This window comes from Schistocerca nitens, chromosome 7, assembly GCF_023898315.1.
Source record: "Schistocerca nitens isolate TAMUIC-IGC-003100 chromosome 7, iqSchNite1.1, whole genome shotgun sequence".
NCBI classification, from domain to species: domain Eukaryota; kingdom Metazoa; phylum Arthropoda; class Insecta; order Orthoptera; family Acrididae; genus Schistocerca; species Schistocerca nitens.
Window position 1 is genome coordinate 451,168,933 of NC_064620.1, and position 19,565 is coordinate 451,188,497.

A 19,565-nucleotide genomic window follows, 5' to 3' on the forward strand; every position below is an offset into this window, starting at 1 on the left:
TTTCATTACACAGAATGTAATACTGTCATTTTCATATCAAGAAAGTGAAGAAAATAGATAAATAACTGCACAATTTACAAAATTCCAATTATAATTGTGAATTTCAGATAAGACAATATTTCAAAAATCATCATATGTTAACATAGTTTCATATGATTTGCACAATATCAAGATAAATAGGAAATATACTGCATGAATGCAAAATAAAAAATAAGTGATAGTTCTAAATGAATTGTGGATCTGAAACAATTAAATCATTAACTTACAAGCTCTGTGAAGACTCGGGTATGCAAAATAACCAGGTGACATGCTAGGGCTCTCTCCATACCGGTGAATATAATAATAATAATAATAATAATAATAATAATAAATACCCCAGAAGACATGACAATGTCACAAAAATAATACATCAACAGCTTGCCTTACAACATAAACTTATAAAACAACACGTTCCTACATACAAGTATGCACCACAAAATGTACTGGAGAATGATGAATACAAATTATACTGGAACAGAACCATTATAACAGATAAAACAACGCCACATAACAAACCTGACATCATACTCACCAATAAAAAGAAGAAATTAACACAACTAATCGAAATATCCATACCCAATACAACAAATATACAAAAGAAAACGGGAGAAAAAATTGAAAAATACATCCAACTGGCTGAGGAAGTCAAAGACATGTGGCATCAGGATAAAGTTGACATCATACCAATTATACTATCAACTACAGGAGTCATACCACACAATATCCACCAATACATCAATGCAATACAGCTACATCCAAACATATATATACAATTACAGAAATCCGTAATTATTGATACATGTTCAATTACCCGAAAGTTCCTAAATGCAATATAACATATACCGTACAGCAAAAAGGAAGTGACGCTTGATAAAGGTCCGCGTCACTCCATTCCTCACCAGACTTAACGTCTGAGAAAGTAAAGATAATAATAATAATAATAATAATAATCCCGTGGAGGTCCGGGAAAAGAATAGGCCTCCGGTATGTTCTGCCAGTCGTAAAAGGCGACGAAAAGAACAAACCACTAGTAGGGCTAACCCCCCTTTGAGTGTGATGAGTTAGTTCAGGACAGAACTAAAGAAGCCTCGGACAAGCGCCGTCATGTTCGGGGACGATGCTTGAACCCTATGCCCGCCCACAATGGTAACAACACTGCTAGCCAACTGGAAACTGATTTAAATCCAAATAGTGTTTTGCAGGATATGCTTCCTGCAACCACCCTAGAAGGAAAACAGACAGAGGATGGGATGGTCAGATGAAGTTAATTGACACCTCATGTTCTGTTATTACCAAGCAACAAACTTAGGAACCAACACAACTGGATACAGATCACAAGTATACACAACATTTATTACCAGATACCCAGAATTAAAATTTTTAACAGAGCAATGACTAGCTGATCAGATTCGCGTAATAATCAAAAATAACAGGATACCCCAGTCAGAAGTAGAAAACATCAAACAACAAGTACTACAAATACTGTAACAAAATAATGTGCAATCAGAAGAAGAAGAAGAAAATACAGTAATGGACTCAAACATCCCAGAGCAAACAAACAAAGAACAACACGCATCAATTAAACAATCAGAGGAAAATGAAATCTTAAGACAGCCACCAGAACAAGCACAAATAGAACACGAAGTGACACACATGTTAGATATAGAAGACATACATAAAATACAAAGACACAAATACAGACATTAGACCATTCTTGCATAGACCACCAAATAACCCACAAGTCGAAACAACAATAAAAACTATCAACACAATCATACACAACAAAATAAAATGAAAATATAACTATGGAAGAGTTACAACTACTGGTTTATATAGGAGCACTCACTGCACTAAATATACACACTAGGCAGAGATCAGAACCAACCAACACACAGAAGAAACCCACAAAACCAGCATGGCAACACAGGCTACAGATCAGAATAGAAAAACTGAGAAAAGACATCGGACAGCTAACACAATTTATAAGAAATGAAATATCAGACAAAAAATGAAAAAGGTTAGGTAAAATCTCACAACAAGAAGTGATAGAGCAATTAGATGAAAAGAAGCAGAAATTACAAGCATTGGCCAAACGACTTAGAAGATACAAAAAAAGTGAAAATAGAAGGAAACAAAACCAAACATTCAACACAAATCAAAAGAAATTTTACCAGACAATAGATAACCCACACATTAAAATAGACAATCCACCAAAAATAACAGACATGGAACACTTCTGGAGCAGCATATGGTCAAACCCGGTACAACATAAGACATGCACGGTGGATACAAGCAGAAACAGACTCGTACAAGATGATACCACAAATGCTTGAAGTGATAATGTTGCAACATGAAGTCACCCGAGCAATTAATTCTACGCACAGTTGGAAAGCCCTTGGGAAAGATAAAATAGCAAATTTCTGGCTAAAGTAGTTCACCTCAACACATTCACATCTAACTAAATTATTTAACATAATAGAGGGAAACATTCCACGTGGGAAAAATATATCTAAAAACAAAGATGATGTGATTTACCAAATGAAATCACTGGCACGTCGATAGACACACAAACAAACACAAATATACACACAAAATTCTAGCTTTTGCAACCAACAGTTGCTTCGTCAGGAAAGAGGGAAGGAGAGGGAAAGACGAAAGGATGTGGGTTTTAAAGGAGAGTGTAAGGAGTCATTCCAATCCCGGGAGCGGAAAGACTTACCTTAGGGGGGAAAAAGGACTGGTACACACACACACACACACACACACACACACACACACACACACACACACACACACACACACACACCATCTTTGTTTTTAGATATAAATTATTTAACAGTTACATTGCAGACCCATACACAGTCCCTGATATACTTACACAAGGAATAACTTATCTGAAATCTAAAGATCAAGCAGACACAGCAAACCCAGCAAAATATCACCCCATAACATGCCTACCAATAATATACAAAATATTAACTTCAGTCATTACACAGAAATTAATGACACATACAACACAGAACAAAATTATAAATGAAGAACAAAAAGGCTGCTGTAAAGGAGCACGAGGATGTAAAGAGCAACTGATAATAGATACAGAGGTGACATATCAAGCTAAAACCAAACAAAGGCCGCTGCATTATGCATACATTGATTACCAAAAAGCTATTGATAGTGTACCCCCACTCGTGGTTACTACAGATATTGGAAATATACAAAGTAGATCCTAAATTGATACAGTTCCTAAACATAGTAATGAAAAATTGGAAAACCACACTTAATATCCAAATAAATTCAAATATCATCACATCACAGCCAATACAGATTAAGCGTGGAATATACCAAGGAGACTCATTAAGTCCTTTCTGGTTCTGCCTTGATATGAACCCACTATCCAACATGCTAAATAATACAAATTATGGATATAATATTACTGGAACATACCCACACAAAATAACACATTTGCTATACATGGTTGATCTAAAACTACTGGCAGCAACAAATCAATAACTCAACCAATTACTAAAGATAACAGAAGTATTCAGCAATTATATAAATATGGCTTTTGGAACAGACAAATGTAAGAAAAATAACATAGTCAAGGGAAAACACACTAAACAAGAAGATTACATATTGGATAACCACTGCGACTGCATAGAAGTGATGGAAAAAACAGATGCCTATAAATATCTAGGATACAGACAAAAGATAGGAATAGATAATACAAATATTAAAGAAGAACTAAAAGAAAAATATAGGCAAAGACTAACAAAAATGCTGAAAACAGAACTGACAGCAAGAAACAAGACAAAAGCTATAAATACTTATGCTATACCAATATTGACCTACTCATTTGGAGTAGTGAAATGGAGTTACACATACCTAGAAGCACTCAATACACTTACATGATCACAATGGCACAAATATAGAATACATCACATACATTCAGCAACAGAAAGATTCACATTAAGCAGAAAGGAAGGGGATTTATCGACATTGAAAACCTACATTATGGACAGGTAGACAAGTTAAGAAAATTCTTTATAGAACGAGCAGAAACTAGCAAAATACACAAAGCAATCACTCATATAAATACATCGGCTACACCATTGCAATTTCATAACCACTTCTACAACCCTTTAGATAAAATAACCTCAACAGATACGAAGAAGGTAAATTGGAAAAAGAAAACACTGCATGGCAAGCACCCGTATCATCTAACACAGCCAAACATTGATCAAGACGCATCCAACACATGGCTAAGAAAAGGCAATTTATACAGTGAGACGGAAGGATTCATGATTGCCATGCAGGATCAAACAATAAACACCAGATATTACAGAAAGCATATTATTAAAGATCCCAATACCACAACAGATAAATGCAGACTTTGCAAACAACAAATAGAAACAGTAGATCACATCACAAGCGGGTGTACAATACTAGCAAATACAGAATACCCCAGAAGACATGACAATGTAGCAAAAATAATACATCAACAACTTGCCATACATCATAAACTAATAAAACAACACGTTCCCACATACAAGTATGCACCACAAAATGTACTGGAGAATGATGAATACAAATTATACTGGAACAGAGTCATTATAACAGATGAAACACCACCACATAACAAACGTGACATCATACTCACCAATAAAAAGAAGAAATTAACACAACTAATCGAAATATCCATTCCCAATACAACAAATATACAGAAGAAAACAGGAGAAAAAATTGAAAAATACATCCAACTGGCTGAGGAAGTCAAGGACATGTGGCATCTGGGTAAAGTTGACATTATATGAATTATACTATCAACTACAAGAGTAATACCACACAATATCCACCAGTACATCAATGCAATACAGCTACATCCAAACGTATATATACAACTACAGAAATCTGTAATTATTGATACATGTTCAAGTACCCGAAAGTTCCTAAATGCAGTGTAACATATACCATACAGTTAAAAGGAAGTCACGCTTGATCAAGGGCCATGTCACTTTCCATTTTTAACGAGACATAACGTCTGAGAAACGAAATAAATAATAATAAACCACAGAAGTAGTACAAAAATTGATTGTTTTACAACTGTGTGTTGCCATACAGTAATATAAAATGGAATAAAATCACTACTCTAAATTAAATTTTGTTATATAGCTTGATACTTATAAGGCCATGTGCATGGAAGCTGTTGGCATGTAGTTATGTTGCATCCACAGGTACAGAGAGCCTTTCACAGGAACTGCACGTAAGTGGTTGATGAGGTGGATGGTGCATTTTACCCCAGATAATTAGTACAGACAATAATCATACAAAATGTTGGCTGTCAGGAAATGTGCCTTGAGAGTTTCTGATAATAGTTGTTATAATAAATCGGTAGACCACATGTTGTTGTCATTGTCATCTCCAGTCTGAAGATTATTTTGATGCTACTGTGTCCTGTGCAAGCCTCATCATCTCCGAATAACTAATGCAACCTACACCATTTTGAATCTGCTTACTGTAGCCATCTTTTGTTCTCCCTCCATGTTTTTTTTTTCACCCTTGACCCCCCCCCCCCCCAACTCCCCAAAACCTCAGAATGTGTCCTATCAACTGATATCTCCTTTTAGTCAAGTCGTGCCAGAAATTTCCTTTCTCCCCAATTCCATTCAGTAGTTCCTCATTAGTTATGTGGTCTACTCACCTAATCTCCATCATTCTTCTGAAGCACCACATTTTAAAAGCTTCTGTTCTCTTGTCTAAATTACACAGGCCAATGATGAAAAAACTTTTTTGCTGAAAATACCTTATTCTTATGTTTTTTAGGGTAGGAAATACGAATATGATATCTAAAAAATTGTATCGCTCACAATTTCTTCACATTTTACAGTTAAATTTATTAAATTAAGCGATTTTTTTGAAAGAATCTAACAGCTTTTATATAGTTAAAATAATTTTAAAAGGAGGTGTAATGAATGTAGATGACGTTGATAGCACTGCTGAAAAGCATTTGCTGGCAAAAGAAGGTCGATTCTGTTTTTGTGTTAACAGATTGTGTTTTGTTTACTGTCAGCCAAACCTCACTTTCCCGTTTCCTGTACATGTGCTCAGTACAATGTCTAATAATGGTTGTAAAAACTCTGCTGACAAATTTCTTATATTTGTGGTGAATTTGTGATTAAAAAACACCAAAGGAACATTACAGACTTTGTGAGAAAGGTTTATCTATCATACTTTGGACCCAAACTTGGTGTGTGTTGAAGATCTGAGGAAATGGTCCAAGAAGGAGGAAAAAAATCTTCAGATTTGCTGTTTCTATGATATGGAGGGAGCCAAGAAATCATTCCCATGATTGCTGCTTTTGCAGTGTTGATATTACTGGTCATAATTTGAAAAACAAGAAGTTCATAAGCTACCCTAATCTTCCATATGCCATCCGACTAGTAGGGCATGGTGTGGATTTGAACCACCAGATGTTTTAAATTCTATTCCAACAGAAGTATTTTCTGATGTACAGTCTGATTTAGATGAACCTGATGGTGATGAATTCCATTGTAATACAGAAAGTCTAGGGCCCAAATTGTTTACTCAGACTGAGCTTAACAATTTGGTTAGGCACCTGGAAAAAATGAATGAAAAAGCTGAATTGCTTGGCTCTAGATTAAAAGAAAAGAACTTATTGACAGTTGGAACCAGCATAAACATGTATAGAAAGAGAGAGCAGCAATTTTCCAAGTTTATTCAACAAGAAGGTGATTTAGTGCACTGCCCAGACATTCCCAGTCTGATAAATGAGTTTGGTGTTGAATACAAAAAGGAAGACTGGAGGCTGTTTATTGATTCATCCATAACTAGTTTAAAGGCTGTTTTATTACACAATGGTAACATGTATGCATCTACACCTGTTGGACATTCTATAAATATGAAAGAAAGCTATGAAAACTTAGAAATAGTGCTAAATAAAATAGGCTGTTCTGCTCATATTTGGTTGATATGTGGCGATCTAAAAGTAACATGCGTGCTCCTTGGTCAGCAATGTGGCTTTACCAAATTTCCATGTTTCTTGTGCGATTGGGACAGTAGGGCTAGGGATAAACACTGGTGCAGAAAGATCTGGCCTGTGAGAGTGTCTTCATTTTAAGCAAAAGCCCTGTTGATCCAAAAAACATACTCCTACCACATCTACACATAAAGTTAGGCCTAATGAAATAGTTTGTATGGACCATGTTTTAAGTATCTCTGCCAAAAGTTTGCACACCTTTCTGAAGTTAAACTAAAAGAAGGCATCTTTGTTGGACCTGACATTGGAAAATTGCTGTTTGTTGTTAACTTTGAATCCACAATGACCTTAAATGAGAAAGAACCATGGGTATCATTCAAGCAGGTCATTACAAAGGATATGAAAAAGACCCAGAATATGTTTCTATTATAGCTACAATGTTAAAGAAGTTTAAAACTTTAGGATGTTTAATGAGCCTGAAAGTTCACATCTTGAACAGTCACCTTGATTACTTCCCAGACAATAAGGGTGATGTTAGCGAGGAGCAAGGAGAGCATTTTCACCAGGACATTAAAATGATGGAAAAAGCTACAAAGCTGCTGGAACACCAACAAGGTGGGGGACTACTGTTGGTTACTTCACCGGGAAGTTCAACAAGCAACTCATCGTAGAAAAAGCCAAACAAGAAGGTTCGAAGAAAAAAGAGAAAGAAAATACCAACTAATTCCAGCTGACAAGTTAAACCTCTATTAACACACATCATTGTTTTAAGTAGCTTACTGTAAATACAAACCATGCTTATGTTCTAACAAAGTGTTTCATTAATTTCCCCATTTACCATATACCATAGGATTTAAATAATAAAAAGCATATTGCTCGAAAACTATGGGTGATACAAAAAACTAAGGCTAGATTTGGATTCAGCTCATAAAAATCTATAAAGATCAGCTATCAAAGAAAAATAAAGTTTTTCAAAAAAAATTTAAGTTGGCCTGTGTTATTTATCATTCATGTTTCACTTCCATCCATGGTGACATACCTTCAGAAGATACTTCCTAACATTAAAATCTATATTTGATGTTAACAAACTTCTTTTCTTCAAAAGCACTTTTCTTGCCATTGTCAGTCTAAATTTTATATCCTGTTTTCTTCAGCCACCATCAGTTATTGTAGCAGCCAAACAACAAAACTCATCCACTACTTATAGTGTCTTGTTTCCAAATATAATTGCCTCAGCATTGCCTAATATAATTTGATTTTATCCATTACCCTTGTTTTGCTTTTGTTGATTATCTTAAAAGTCTCCTTTCAAGACACTCTCCATTCTGTTAAACTGCTCTTTCAAGTCATTTGCCATCTCTGACAGAATTACAATATCACCGGCAAAAACTCAAACTTTTTATTTCTTCTCCACTATAGAGTGGCTGTATGTTGCAGACAGCTGACCAAGTGAAGAAGACCTTGGGATAGAAGAAGAAGAAGTTGCAGATGATAACAAAGGAACTGCAATACTAACTAGTGAGGCTGAAGAATCTATGAAGGCAATGGGAATTGACGAGATTCCTGTGGAACTGTTAAAGTTGTTGGAGAAAGAAGGGTAAAGGGAGTTGATTGAATTGTGTAATCAAATATATGCGACAGGAAAATGGCCAAAGGACTTTACAGAAAGTATCTTAAAACCTATAGAAAAGAAAAACAGCAAAAAGTGAGAGGAACATAGAACAGTGAGCCTGATATTTCATGCAGACAGTGTTGCTGAGGATGCTCAACAGAAGACTATATGGAAAGATGAATTGCATAATAGGAGACGAACAATTTGGTTTCAGGCGAGGAGTGGGAACTAGAGATGCCATTGGGCTACTGAGAGTGATAGGGGAGAGGTACATGGAGAAGAAAAGGAAGGTGTATGTTGAGTTCATTGATCTTGAAAAGTCTTTTGACTGTGTCACATGGAACAAACAGATGGAAATCCTAAGGAAACATGGAGTTGACTGGAGGGATAGATGGCAAATCAGAAATTTGTATTTGAACCAGAGAGCAAGAGTAAGAATAGGAGGTGTGATGAGTGAAGAAATAGAACTGGGAAGAGGTGTAAGGTTGTTGTTTATCACCAACACTGTTCAATATATATCTGGAGGAAATTATTAGTGAAAGCTTTGATGGAAGGAGAGGAGCTTGTATAGGGGGGGGGGGGGGGGGTCGGAGAGTGGTGTGTATAAGATTTCCAGACGACATGATTGTGATGGCAGAGAGTGCAATGTTAGATGAGCTAAACGCAAAATTAGAAGAAAATGGAATTAAGATTAACAAGAAGAAAACAAAAAGCATGGTAACTGAAGGAAAGGGGATAAAATGTCGTATGAAAATAGGGGGAGAGGAAATAGGGCAAGTGAATAACTTCAATTATTTGGGAAGTGTAATAATGGATGATAATATGTATTGCTCAACAGAAATTAGGAAAAGAATTGCAATGGCAAAAGGAGGATTCAGGAGGAAACAGAAATTACTTTGTGGACAACTAAACAAAGATCTGAGGAAAAGACTTGCCAAATATTACATCTGGAGTGTTGCACTATATGGTGTGGAGACCTGGACATTCAGGAAGGAAGATGAAAGATTGGAGGCACTAGAGATGTATATATGGAGAAGAATGGTCAAAGTGAAATGAGAAGACCGAATAAGGAATGAAGAAGTATTAAGAAGAGTTAGAGAAGAAAGAAACATGCTGAAAGTTATCCAAAAGAGAAAATGGAACTGGATTGGACATTGTTTGCGGAGGGACTGTTTATTGAAGAAAGGAATAGAAGGAATGGTGGAGGGAAAAAGGGGGAGAGGAAAAAGAAGATATCAAATGCTGGACAATATAAAAGGAGGGAAATATTCAGAAATGAAGAGACTGGCTATGGACAGACAAAAGTGGAAGAGGCTTAACCAATGATGAGAACTGCCTTTAGGCAGAAAACCATACTACTACATGGACTTTAATTCTACAGACTCAGTGTGCAGATTGAATAACATCAGGGATAGCTACAACCCTGTCTCAGTCCCTTCTCAAACACTGCCTCCCTTCCATGCCCCTTGACTCAAATAACTCCAATCTGGTCTCTGTACAAGTTGTAAATGGTCGTTTGCTCCTTGTATTTGTTGCATACTACCTTCTGAATTCCAAAGAGTGTGTTCTAGTAAACATGTCAAAAGCATTCTCTAAGTCTACAAATGCTTTAAATGTAGGTTTGCCTTTCCTTAACCTATCTTCTAAGATAAGTCGTAGGGTCAGTATTTCCTATTATGTACTTACACCTCTCAAGAATCCAAACCAATCTTCTCTGAGATCAGCTTCTGCCGGTTTTTCCATTCTGCTGCAAAGATTTTTTTAATCAACCATCACTTACTAAACTGATAGTAATGGTTTTCCAATTGAGCTCTTGATATTCATACAGCTGTTTCTTTTCTCCAAAGACCTCTTTAATTTTCCTATTGGTGGTATCTATCTCCTAGTAATTTGTTCTTCTATATCCTTACATTTGTTCTCTAGCCATTCCTGCATAGACATTTTGCACTTTATGCCAGTCTCAATTTTTAGATGCCTGTGTTCCTTTCACCAGATTCAGTTGCTGCATTTTTATATTTTCTCCTTTCATCAATTAAATTGAGCATTTCCAGTATTATCCAAGGATTTCTACTAGACCTTATCTTTTTACCTATTTGATACTCTGCTGCTTTCACTATTTCATCTCTCAAAGCTACCCATTAATCTTCTACTGCAATCATTTCTACTATTGTTGCCCATTGTTACCTAATTCTCCTTCTGAAACACTCAGCAACCTGTGGTTCTTTAAATTTATCCAGGTCATATTTCCAAAATTTCCTACATTTTTGTAGTCTCGTCAGTTTTAATCTATAGTCATAACCAATAAATTGTGGGCAGTCCACATCTGCCACTTGAATGTGTTAGATATGGTTGTATATAATCTCTCACATTTCTATTCTGCCTCTTATGTGTAGTACTACTCTCAAAGCCATCAAAAAATGGTGCACCACTGATTTGTACAAATTGCTCGTAGATTGATCTATGGAAAACACAAAATTGTGTGCTTTGGAGGCAGACAGATGAATGTGTGATGCTACAACACAATTTCACTATGTAGCTGACAAGGATAGCAAACATGGAATATGGCAATACCAGGACATGAGGTCTTTGTGAATTTCATTCAGTATACTCAGTTGGACAGTAACGATGCCTCACAGCATCTGAGAAACCATAATGGGACTCAATGAAGCCAGTTGGAGTAACTGGTGAACTGCTCAACATTTGAATAGGAATGATGTCAATACCTGATGATGATGATTGCAGGAATAGTTGAACCACAGCCAAACACAATGTCAAGAAGAAAGCTGTTAACTAGAGATGACAGAATGTGATGAACGTGGAATCATGAGAGAGGCACTAAGAGCCCCGAGTTTGTCATCATCATCAATGATTGAACATGCAACTGGTGTCTTGGGTGCTGTTTCATTTCATAGCAGGACCCCTATGGTTGTCATCTGTGGTACCATTACAGCACAGTGGTACATCAATGACATTATATGCCTTTTTTTGTTGATCTTCAAGGCAAGCCATTCTGGGCTTACATTTCAGCAAGTTAATCTCTGCCTGCACATGGTGAGAGCTTCTACTGCTTGCCCTCATGTTTGCCAAATCTTACATCAGCCAGGAAGGTCGCTGGATCTCTCCCAAATTGAGAACAGTTTGGAGCAGGATTTTAAAGATATTATGTGCCAGTTGTATAGAATCAAGCAGGATATTATCAGGAGGGCATCCAACAACTCCATCAGCCAATACCAATCTGAATAACTGCTTGCATAAGGGCCACAGGCGGACCAATGCATTACTGACTTACTCAATTTGTGAAGCTCTTTCTGTTGACTAAATAATCCAATTGTTCGGAAATTGTAATCATTTATATGTGTACATCACACGTACTGATTTCCAACCCATTTGGTTAATTCCTTCTTGGTGTGTTGTTTTTTTGTGTACTGGACTATATTATCGCTAATGCCATACAATTCTCATGAAACTGTGTTTAGTATAGTGGAATAAAATATATTCTTTTGTGACTTTTATGCTTTCAACTTCTACAAAGAAACAGCCTTCCATTTGTCTGTGTAGCTGGACCTGATGTATCACTGGGCACACACAGAGGCACCAGCAGCAGCACCCCCAACCCCTGGGAAACTGAGAAGTTCAGCTTGGCCTTCTCCTAGCCCTGCAGGAATTCCACAGGAGTCTGTCAACACTGACACAATTCGACCTGGGACTCACTGCACAGAAGCTGGTAAGTTCATAAATACCACTGTTGTGTGAAATAACTATCAATTAACATGCAGTGCTGAATAAAATTCATTTTCAGTCCCAAAATGCTTGTAATACACAATGCAGTTCAAAATCTGTTGGTTCTTCTTCTACTGCTGCCTACAGGACATAACATTCTCTTACATTTGGTTTTGTTCATTATAAGTCACTTAAAAAAATGTATAAAAGTTATCATCTTGGATATTCGGGAATGCAGCCGGATGTTCGCGTCGTTCTCATACGATATTTCAACAGCGTGCCTCGCTGTCTTCTTCGGGTGCTACCTGAGACTGGTCCTTGGGTCGATCAAGTCCAGTATTTATGCCTGGGAGGAGCTGAGCGTTCCCTAATCGGTCCGCGCCAAGTCGAGTGTTCCATCTGTGGTCCGCGCCCGCCAGACAGGCTTCAACGGACCCCTCCAGTCGCGGATGTTCCGACTGCCGTCGGCGCCAGTTTTGGCCATCCTCAACGGTTGTGGTTGTCATCTGAGGTGTGTCAGACCCAATCTGAGATGTTGGGTACTCTGTCTCATGTCTGTTACTATGATTTCCACTTCTGTTTCGTGCTGGGCGCTCCCTAATCGGTCCGCACCGCCTTGTGTGTTCCGTCTAAGGTCCGCGCCCGCCAGATGTGGCTACATTGTCCCTCTCTGGTCGCCGGTGTTCCCTCCGCCTTCCGTGCCCGGCCTGGCTGTCTTCTGAAGTCAAGTTCACGATCTGGGGTGTGTCAGATCTGGTCTCTAATGTCCGACACCTTGTCTCACACCTGTTCTCTCAGTCTCCACTTCTATTTCTTGTAGAATCCCGGAGTGTCCTGCATTGAGTTTTCACAAGCTCAAGTGCTGGATTCCAGGCAGTGCCGATTTGATATCCCGAGTCACGGTTGATTAGATTGTCTGTGACCTTAATCTCAATGGCTTCTTTAATGACACTGTCCCAAAATCTTGAGGTCTGTGTCACAATCTTGTTGTCATTGTAATCCATTGAATGACCAAGTTCCAGACAATGCTCTGCTATGGCTGATTAAGTTGCCTGCCTGAGTCTGGTATGTCTCTGGTGTTCTTTACACCTGATGTCCACAGTTCTGGTGGTCTGGCCAATGTATGACATCCCACACTGGCATGATATGTTGTAAATACCTGGCTTGCGTAGCCCGGGGCCATCTTTTACATTCCCCAGCATAGCCCCAATTTTGGTGGGTGGGCAAAATACGCTCTTGATGTCATATTTCTGGAGAATCCTGCTGATCCTGGTAGAGATAGGTCCGGCGTATGGCAGGTATGCCATCTTCGTGGCTCTTCTGGTTCTTCTTCTGGATCCTTTGGCTGGTTAGCAGGTTGAAGAGCCTTCTGGATATCTCTAGAGGAGTACCCATTCGTGCCGAACACTGATTGTAGGTGTTCTATTTCTGTGGCCAGACTATCAGGATCTGACAGAGTTTGTGCTCTGTGGACCAGTGTTTTGAGTACTCCATTCTTCTGTGCCGGATGGTGGCAACTGCTGGCTTGTTACGTATAAGTCAGTGTGCGTAGGTTTGCGGTAAACACTGTGTCCAAATGTGCCATCTGCCTTTCTCTTCACCAGAACATCCAAGAACGGAAGTAGTCCATCCTTCTCCATTTCCATTGTGAACTGAATGTTCGGATGGCAAGAGTTCAGATGTGTAGCAGGAACTCATCCAACTTCTCTCTACCATGGCGCCAGATGACAAAGGTATCATCCACATACCTAAAAAAGCACTTGGGTTGATATATGGCTGAAGAGAGTGCCTCCTCTTCAAACCTTTCCATAAATAGGTTGTCCACCACTGGTGATAGAGGGCTGCCCATTGCCACCCCTTCTGTTTGTAAAATTGACCCCCCATATAGGAAGTATGTTAAGGTCAGTACATGCATGAATAGGTCAAGGAGAGCCCCATCGAACTTCTCTCCAATAAGCTCGAGTGACCCCTTCAGTGGTACACATGTGAAGAGAGACACCACATCGAAACTAACCATGATGTCTGTGTCTGTGATGTGTTGCTGGCCCAGTCGTTGCAGGAAATCCTCTGAGTTCCGGATGTGATGTGCACATTTACCCACATGTGGTGTCAACATCATCTTCAGGTATTTCGTAGTAGGGTAAGTTGCTGCGCCAATATTGCTGACAATAGGTCGCAGTGGAACCCCATCCTTGAGAACTTTGGGGAGTCCATAAAGTCTAGGGGGTACTAAATTGATGATCACTTGATGTTTCACAATATATTCTATCAACTGATCCCTTCTTCTAGTCGGGTTATGCCATAAATTCCTCATCTCCCCAATTGTATCTAGTGATGTGATTTGCCTGTCTAGTTCTCAGAATTCTTCTGTAGCACCACATCAAAAATATCAGTTTTCTTACTGTCTAAACTGTTTATTGTTAAAGTTAAATTTCAAAAACTCCAGACGAATATCTACAGAAAAGACATCCTGACACAAATCTATATTTGATGGTAACAAATTTCTCTTCTTCAGAAATGTTTGCCAGTTGATGTTTTATATTCTTTCTACTTTTGCCATTATTGGTTATTTTGCTGCCAAATAGCAAAACTAACCTACTACTTTTAGTGCCTTTTTTTTCTAATCTAATTTGCTCAGCATCAACTGATATAATTCGACTACACTCCATTAGCCTTGTTCTGCTTTTGTTGGTGTACATCTTATATCCTCCTCTCAAGACACAGTCCATTCTGTTCAGCTACTCTTTCAAGTCCTTCACTGTCTCTGATGGAATTACAATGTCATCAGCAAACCTCCCAGTTTTTATTTCTTTTCTCTGAACGTTAATTCCTACCCCAAATTTTTCTTTGGTTTCCTTTACTGTCTACTCAATATAGACATTGAATAACACCAGTGACAGGCTACAATCCTATCTCACTCTGTTATCAAGCACCACATCCATTTCATGCCCCTTGACTCTTATTCTTATAACTGCTGTCTGGTTTCTGTACAAGTTGTAAATAGCCTTTTGCTCCTTTTGTTTTACCCCTGCTTACTTCAGAATTTCAAAGAGAGTATTCCAGTCAACATTGTCAAAACCTTTCTCTAAATCTACAAATGCTATAAACATAGGTTTTCTTAGCCTATTTTCTAAGGTAAGTCATAGGGTCAGTATTGCCTTGTGTGTTCCTACATTTCACCACAATAAAAACTGGTTTTTCCTGAGGATCAGCTTCAAGTTTTTCCATTCTTCTGTAAAGAATTCATGTTAGTATTTTGCAACAATGATTTATTGAACTGAGTTTGATAACATGAGGGTAATCCCAAAAGTAAGGTCTCTTATTTTTTTTATAAGTACATAGACATGTTTATTTCTCCAATGGTTTGCATCAGTTTACAGCTTGAACATTTAGCTACTTTTTGACACAATCACCATTTCTGTCGATGTATTTTTGTAGACGCTGTGGCAGTTTTTGTATGCCCATTGTAACGTGCGCGTGGGGCACACAATACTCCTTAAAGCCTGTACTATGGTAAGTGAACGGGCTTCACCTTATGAGAAAGGATTTTCGTATAGATATCGACTGCGTGTACCTGAATGGTGGCAAATCAGACTTACACCCACTCTGTAATAACAATGAACAGTCATGTAAGTTCAAAATGCAATTACCCGTCAGTATGGAACAAAAGTAACACTGAAGATGCTACCAATTTGATAATAATACGGTCGCCAGCCTAATTAGGCATTAACTGCGTTTCTTCCCTGTACAAGTTGGTGTATATTCATGTAAAACAACACGTGGTAACACTGCATAATATAGTGAAATTTTAGAACCAGAAAATCTATTGAACTGATAGTTTCACGTTCTGTACTGATATGGAAAAACCATGAATACATAACACTACACTATAATGTATACTACAAAACTTCATACTGTCTATTGATCTGATTAAAATCGGGCATAGGTTACTCTAGAAATAGCACTTTCGAACCACACACAAAATGTCAATTTTGATAAAGATAAAACACTGATAAATTTTGACATATATATTGACTTTAACTTTTGCTGGTCAAACCAAAGTGGAACACTTCAGAATTCAAATGAATAAAAGGCGGGGGGGACCCTGAAACTGTTATGATTATGATATTAAAAAAATTGATTACTGAAATTATCATGCATTCAAGATTTCCAGTATATGAGTTACTACTCTTTTTATCTTATCTACTGCTCATTTAAATACCTTTATATCTGTCTCGAAATAATTAAACTTCATTACTATATCAATATTAAAGTTATCTTTCAACTTCGTTAGACTTTCGTTATTCATGTACTGGTTCATTAACAAAACAGTTCTTTAAACACCATTCTAACATAACTATGTCTGCAAGTAATTATTATTAACACAAATTTTAATTTTTCATTTCGGGACACTCGGATTGCACAACATTTGGTAAGGACCCTATCTAGGTTAGTTGTGAGGATAATTAAATGATAGGAAAGTTCTGGTAAAATTTAAGTTGTTATTGAATAGTTCACTCTCTGATCCACACGAATACAGTACTAAAAGTTTCAACCTGCTTGTATTGAGGCGGCGGTCGGTGGGCGGCGAGATGGTGAGGCACAGAGCACATATACAACCACAGCTATGGCTCTTGACGTATCGGCACTTTAATTCTTCTTAGTGTCGCAATACTTTTGCATTTAGTGCCTATGGAATTTTGCCATGCTGTGTGCACGTTGGAACGGCATACCCGAGGCTCAATGAAACTACGTCTTCCAGGAGAGCCTCCTCGCTCCAGAAGGTGTTGCTCAGACCAATGCCAAACTCCAACTACTACTGCTGAGCCCGTTGTGCCGTGCAGTGCCCACGTGCATTTTCCCCGCGCTCGCCTGCCATCCACCTTTTACCGCTCCCTTACAGACAGGGTATTCACCTGAGGTTTTGCATTCTACATATCCAAACACATTGCCTACGTATGGACCAGACACACAGTTACAATTTTAAACATCTTACAAAAACAAATGAAATCAGAACATCAATCACACTAGTTTATCGAAAAATCAGATGGAAAAAAAATTTACTTGTATGTACAATTGTACGACGATGTTGTTGTTACACATGCCCCTGTTTCCAATAAATTTCACTAAGTGCAAATTTGATGGGAACACTGAACTTTGTATTTATACAGGGGTTCTGAATCTTTGTGTGAATGTGCCATCATAAAATTTTATATTACAAAACTTCCTTTCACTCACATTATATAGGTCTATACTTTTTAACATATCAAGAACATTTACCTATCATTTGCTCAAGTACCTTTGGCACAGTCCAACCTCCTATCACAACATAATTTAAATAGCAAATTACTTATTATTAAATTTCTCAGAGAAACAAATTCAAAATCTGAAACACAAACACTTAACTACAAAGCATATACAAATACCTATATACACTGTAAAACAATTTGTTGCTGCTTGCATTGAATGGCAGTCCATTTCCTTATTTACTAATAAATACAAAATACTATTTAGAAAATCACTACACATATTTGCTGCCTATTATTCAGATTTGGGCAGTCCATTTCGCATCTTTTTATCACATCACCTGCACCACACTTACAATTCTCCTTTGACTATTTATCTGCCCTCTTTGGTGTTTGACAGTCCCATCTTTTATTTGGCTTGCAGCATTTACCCTTTCTTTTCAGCCCTTTTCTTCATACATCTTTACATTTATAGTAAATTTGGTAATCTGAAACTCACATAAGTACATTAGCACACTGACATTGGTATACATACATTTACAAAGATTTGTTACATTAAAACAAAATAGTTTCAGTATAAGATACAGCATATTTACTGCAGATTGCTTTCTGATTGTACTTAGGTCACTCACTCCTAGGAACATACAGTTTCAGGTCCACAACATTTCTTACACCTAAAGGTCTTTTGGATTTTGGGTAGATCAGGTAGTAAGCATTATCATGTGGAATGTTCTGTATTATATACAGTCCATTATAAATGTATTTAAATTTGGAAATTTCATGGTTCAGTTCACTAGATTTTTCGTGGGTTTTTAAAAGAACATAATCCCCAATTTTAAATTTTGAAACTTTCAGATTTTTATCATGTCTTTTAGATCTAGATTCAGCTGTTTGCTTTGCCCTTTTTCTGACTAATTCTTTCTTTTAACTCAACCCCAAGCTTGTACAAGGTGGAAACTCTAGTTTTTCCTCAATTAAACTTTTACTTCTGCTGCCTAACAAAATTTCTTCTGGTGGGAACCCAGTAGTTTCATGATGTACTGTGTTCATGACATTCTCAACGTCCAATATAAATCTGCCCCAGGCTCTGTGGTTATGACTGCAGTATGTTCTACACAATCTCCCGATGTCTCGCATGTACCTTTCAACTGGGTTGCTAGCTGGGTGGTAGGCTGAGATATATTTAACCTCCACACCATTTTGCTCCATTCCTTCTTTCCAAATTTTGGATATGCACTGGGGTCCATTGTCAGATAGGAGTGCCTTGGGTTTCCTGATGGTTCTGAAGTATTCGACCATCCTACTAAATACAGCTTTTGCTGTTGCCTTTTTCAAGGGGTATAATTTCACAAATTTTGAGAATACTTCCAAAATTACTAAAATATATGCACAATTTCCCGAAGTCTTCGGGAGGGGACCATAGAAATCTACTGATAATAATTCTAGGGTGTCCTCAGGTAATGTACTTTGCATTGGCCCTCTACTAGTTCTGTTACGTACTTTGGCTCTTTGACAGACATCACACGACTTAATTCGTTCGTTTACCTTCTTACTGACACTACCAGCAATCACTACTACATTATTCAATTTATCCAAACATTTCTTTGGCCCACTATGCCCCAATGCTAAATGAAAGTAGTCTATGACATCAGTATCAAACTGGTGTGGCCAACATACTCTCCATTCCTCAGTGACTAAATCTTTTCTCCTGTACAAAATGCCTTTAAAGATTTTGTAGTATTTCTTAATTTGAGGATACTGCACACTGTCAAAATTTACCTTCACAGATTTCCATGTCGGATCCTCATTCAGATGGTACCACATGTTTTTACATATTTGCTCAATTTTCCTTTTTCCTGAAACCTCTTTCATATACCTTATCTGAAAAGTACCCTCTTCACCATTTTCATCGGGCACTTCACTCATACCATTAGGCAATCGAGATAAAGCATCT

The 19,565-nt window shown here is 37.6% G+C and overlaps 1 protein-coding gene across 1 annotated transcript in view; it reads left to right on the forward strand.

Moving 5' to 3' along the window:
* The window catches only part of LOC126195680 (formin-2-like), a 247,096-nt gene that overhangs the window by 49,188 nt on the left and 178,343 nt on the right, over positions 1–19,565 (forward strand). The window contains exon 4 of the mRNA XM_049934308.1: positions 12,204–12,369. Within this exon, the coding sequence (XP_049790265.1) occupies positions 12,204–12,369 (166 nt within the window). The remainder of the gene's footprint in view (positions 1–12,203; positions 12,370–19,565) is intronic.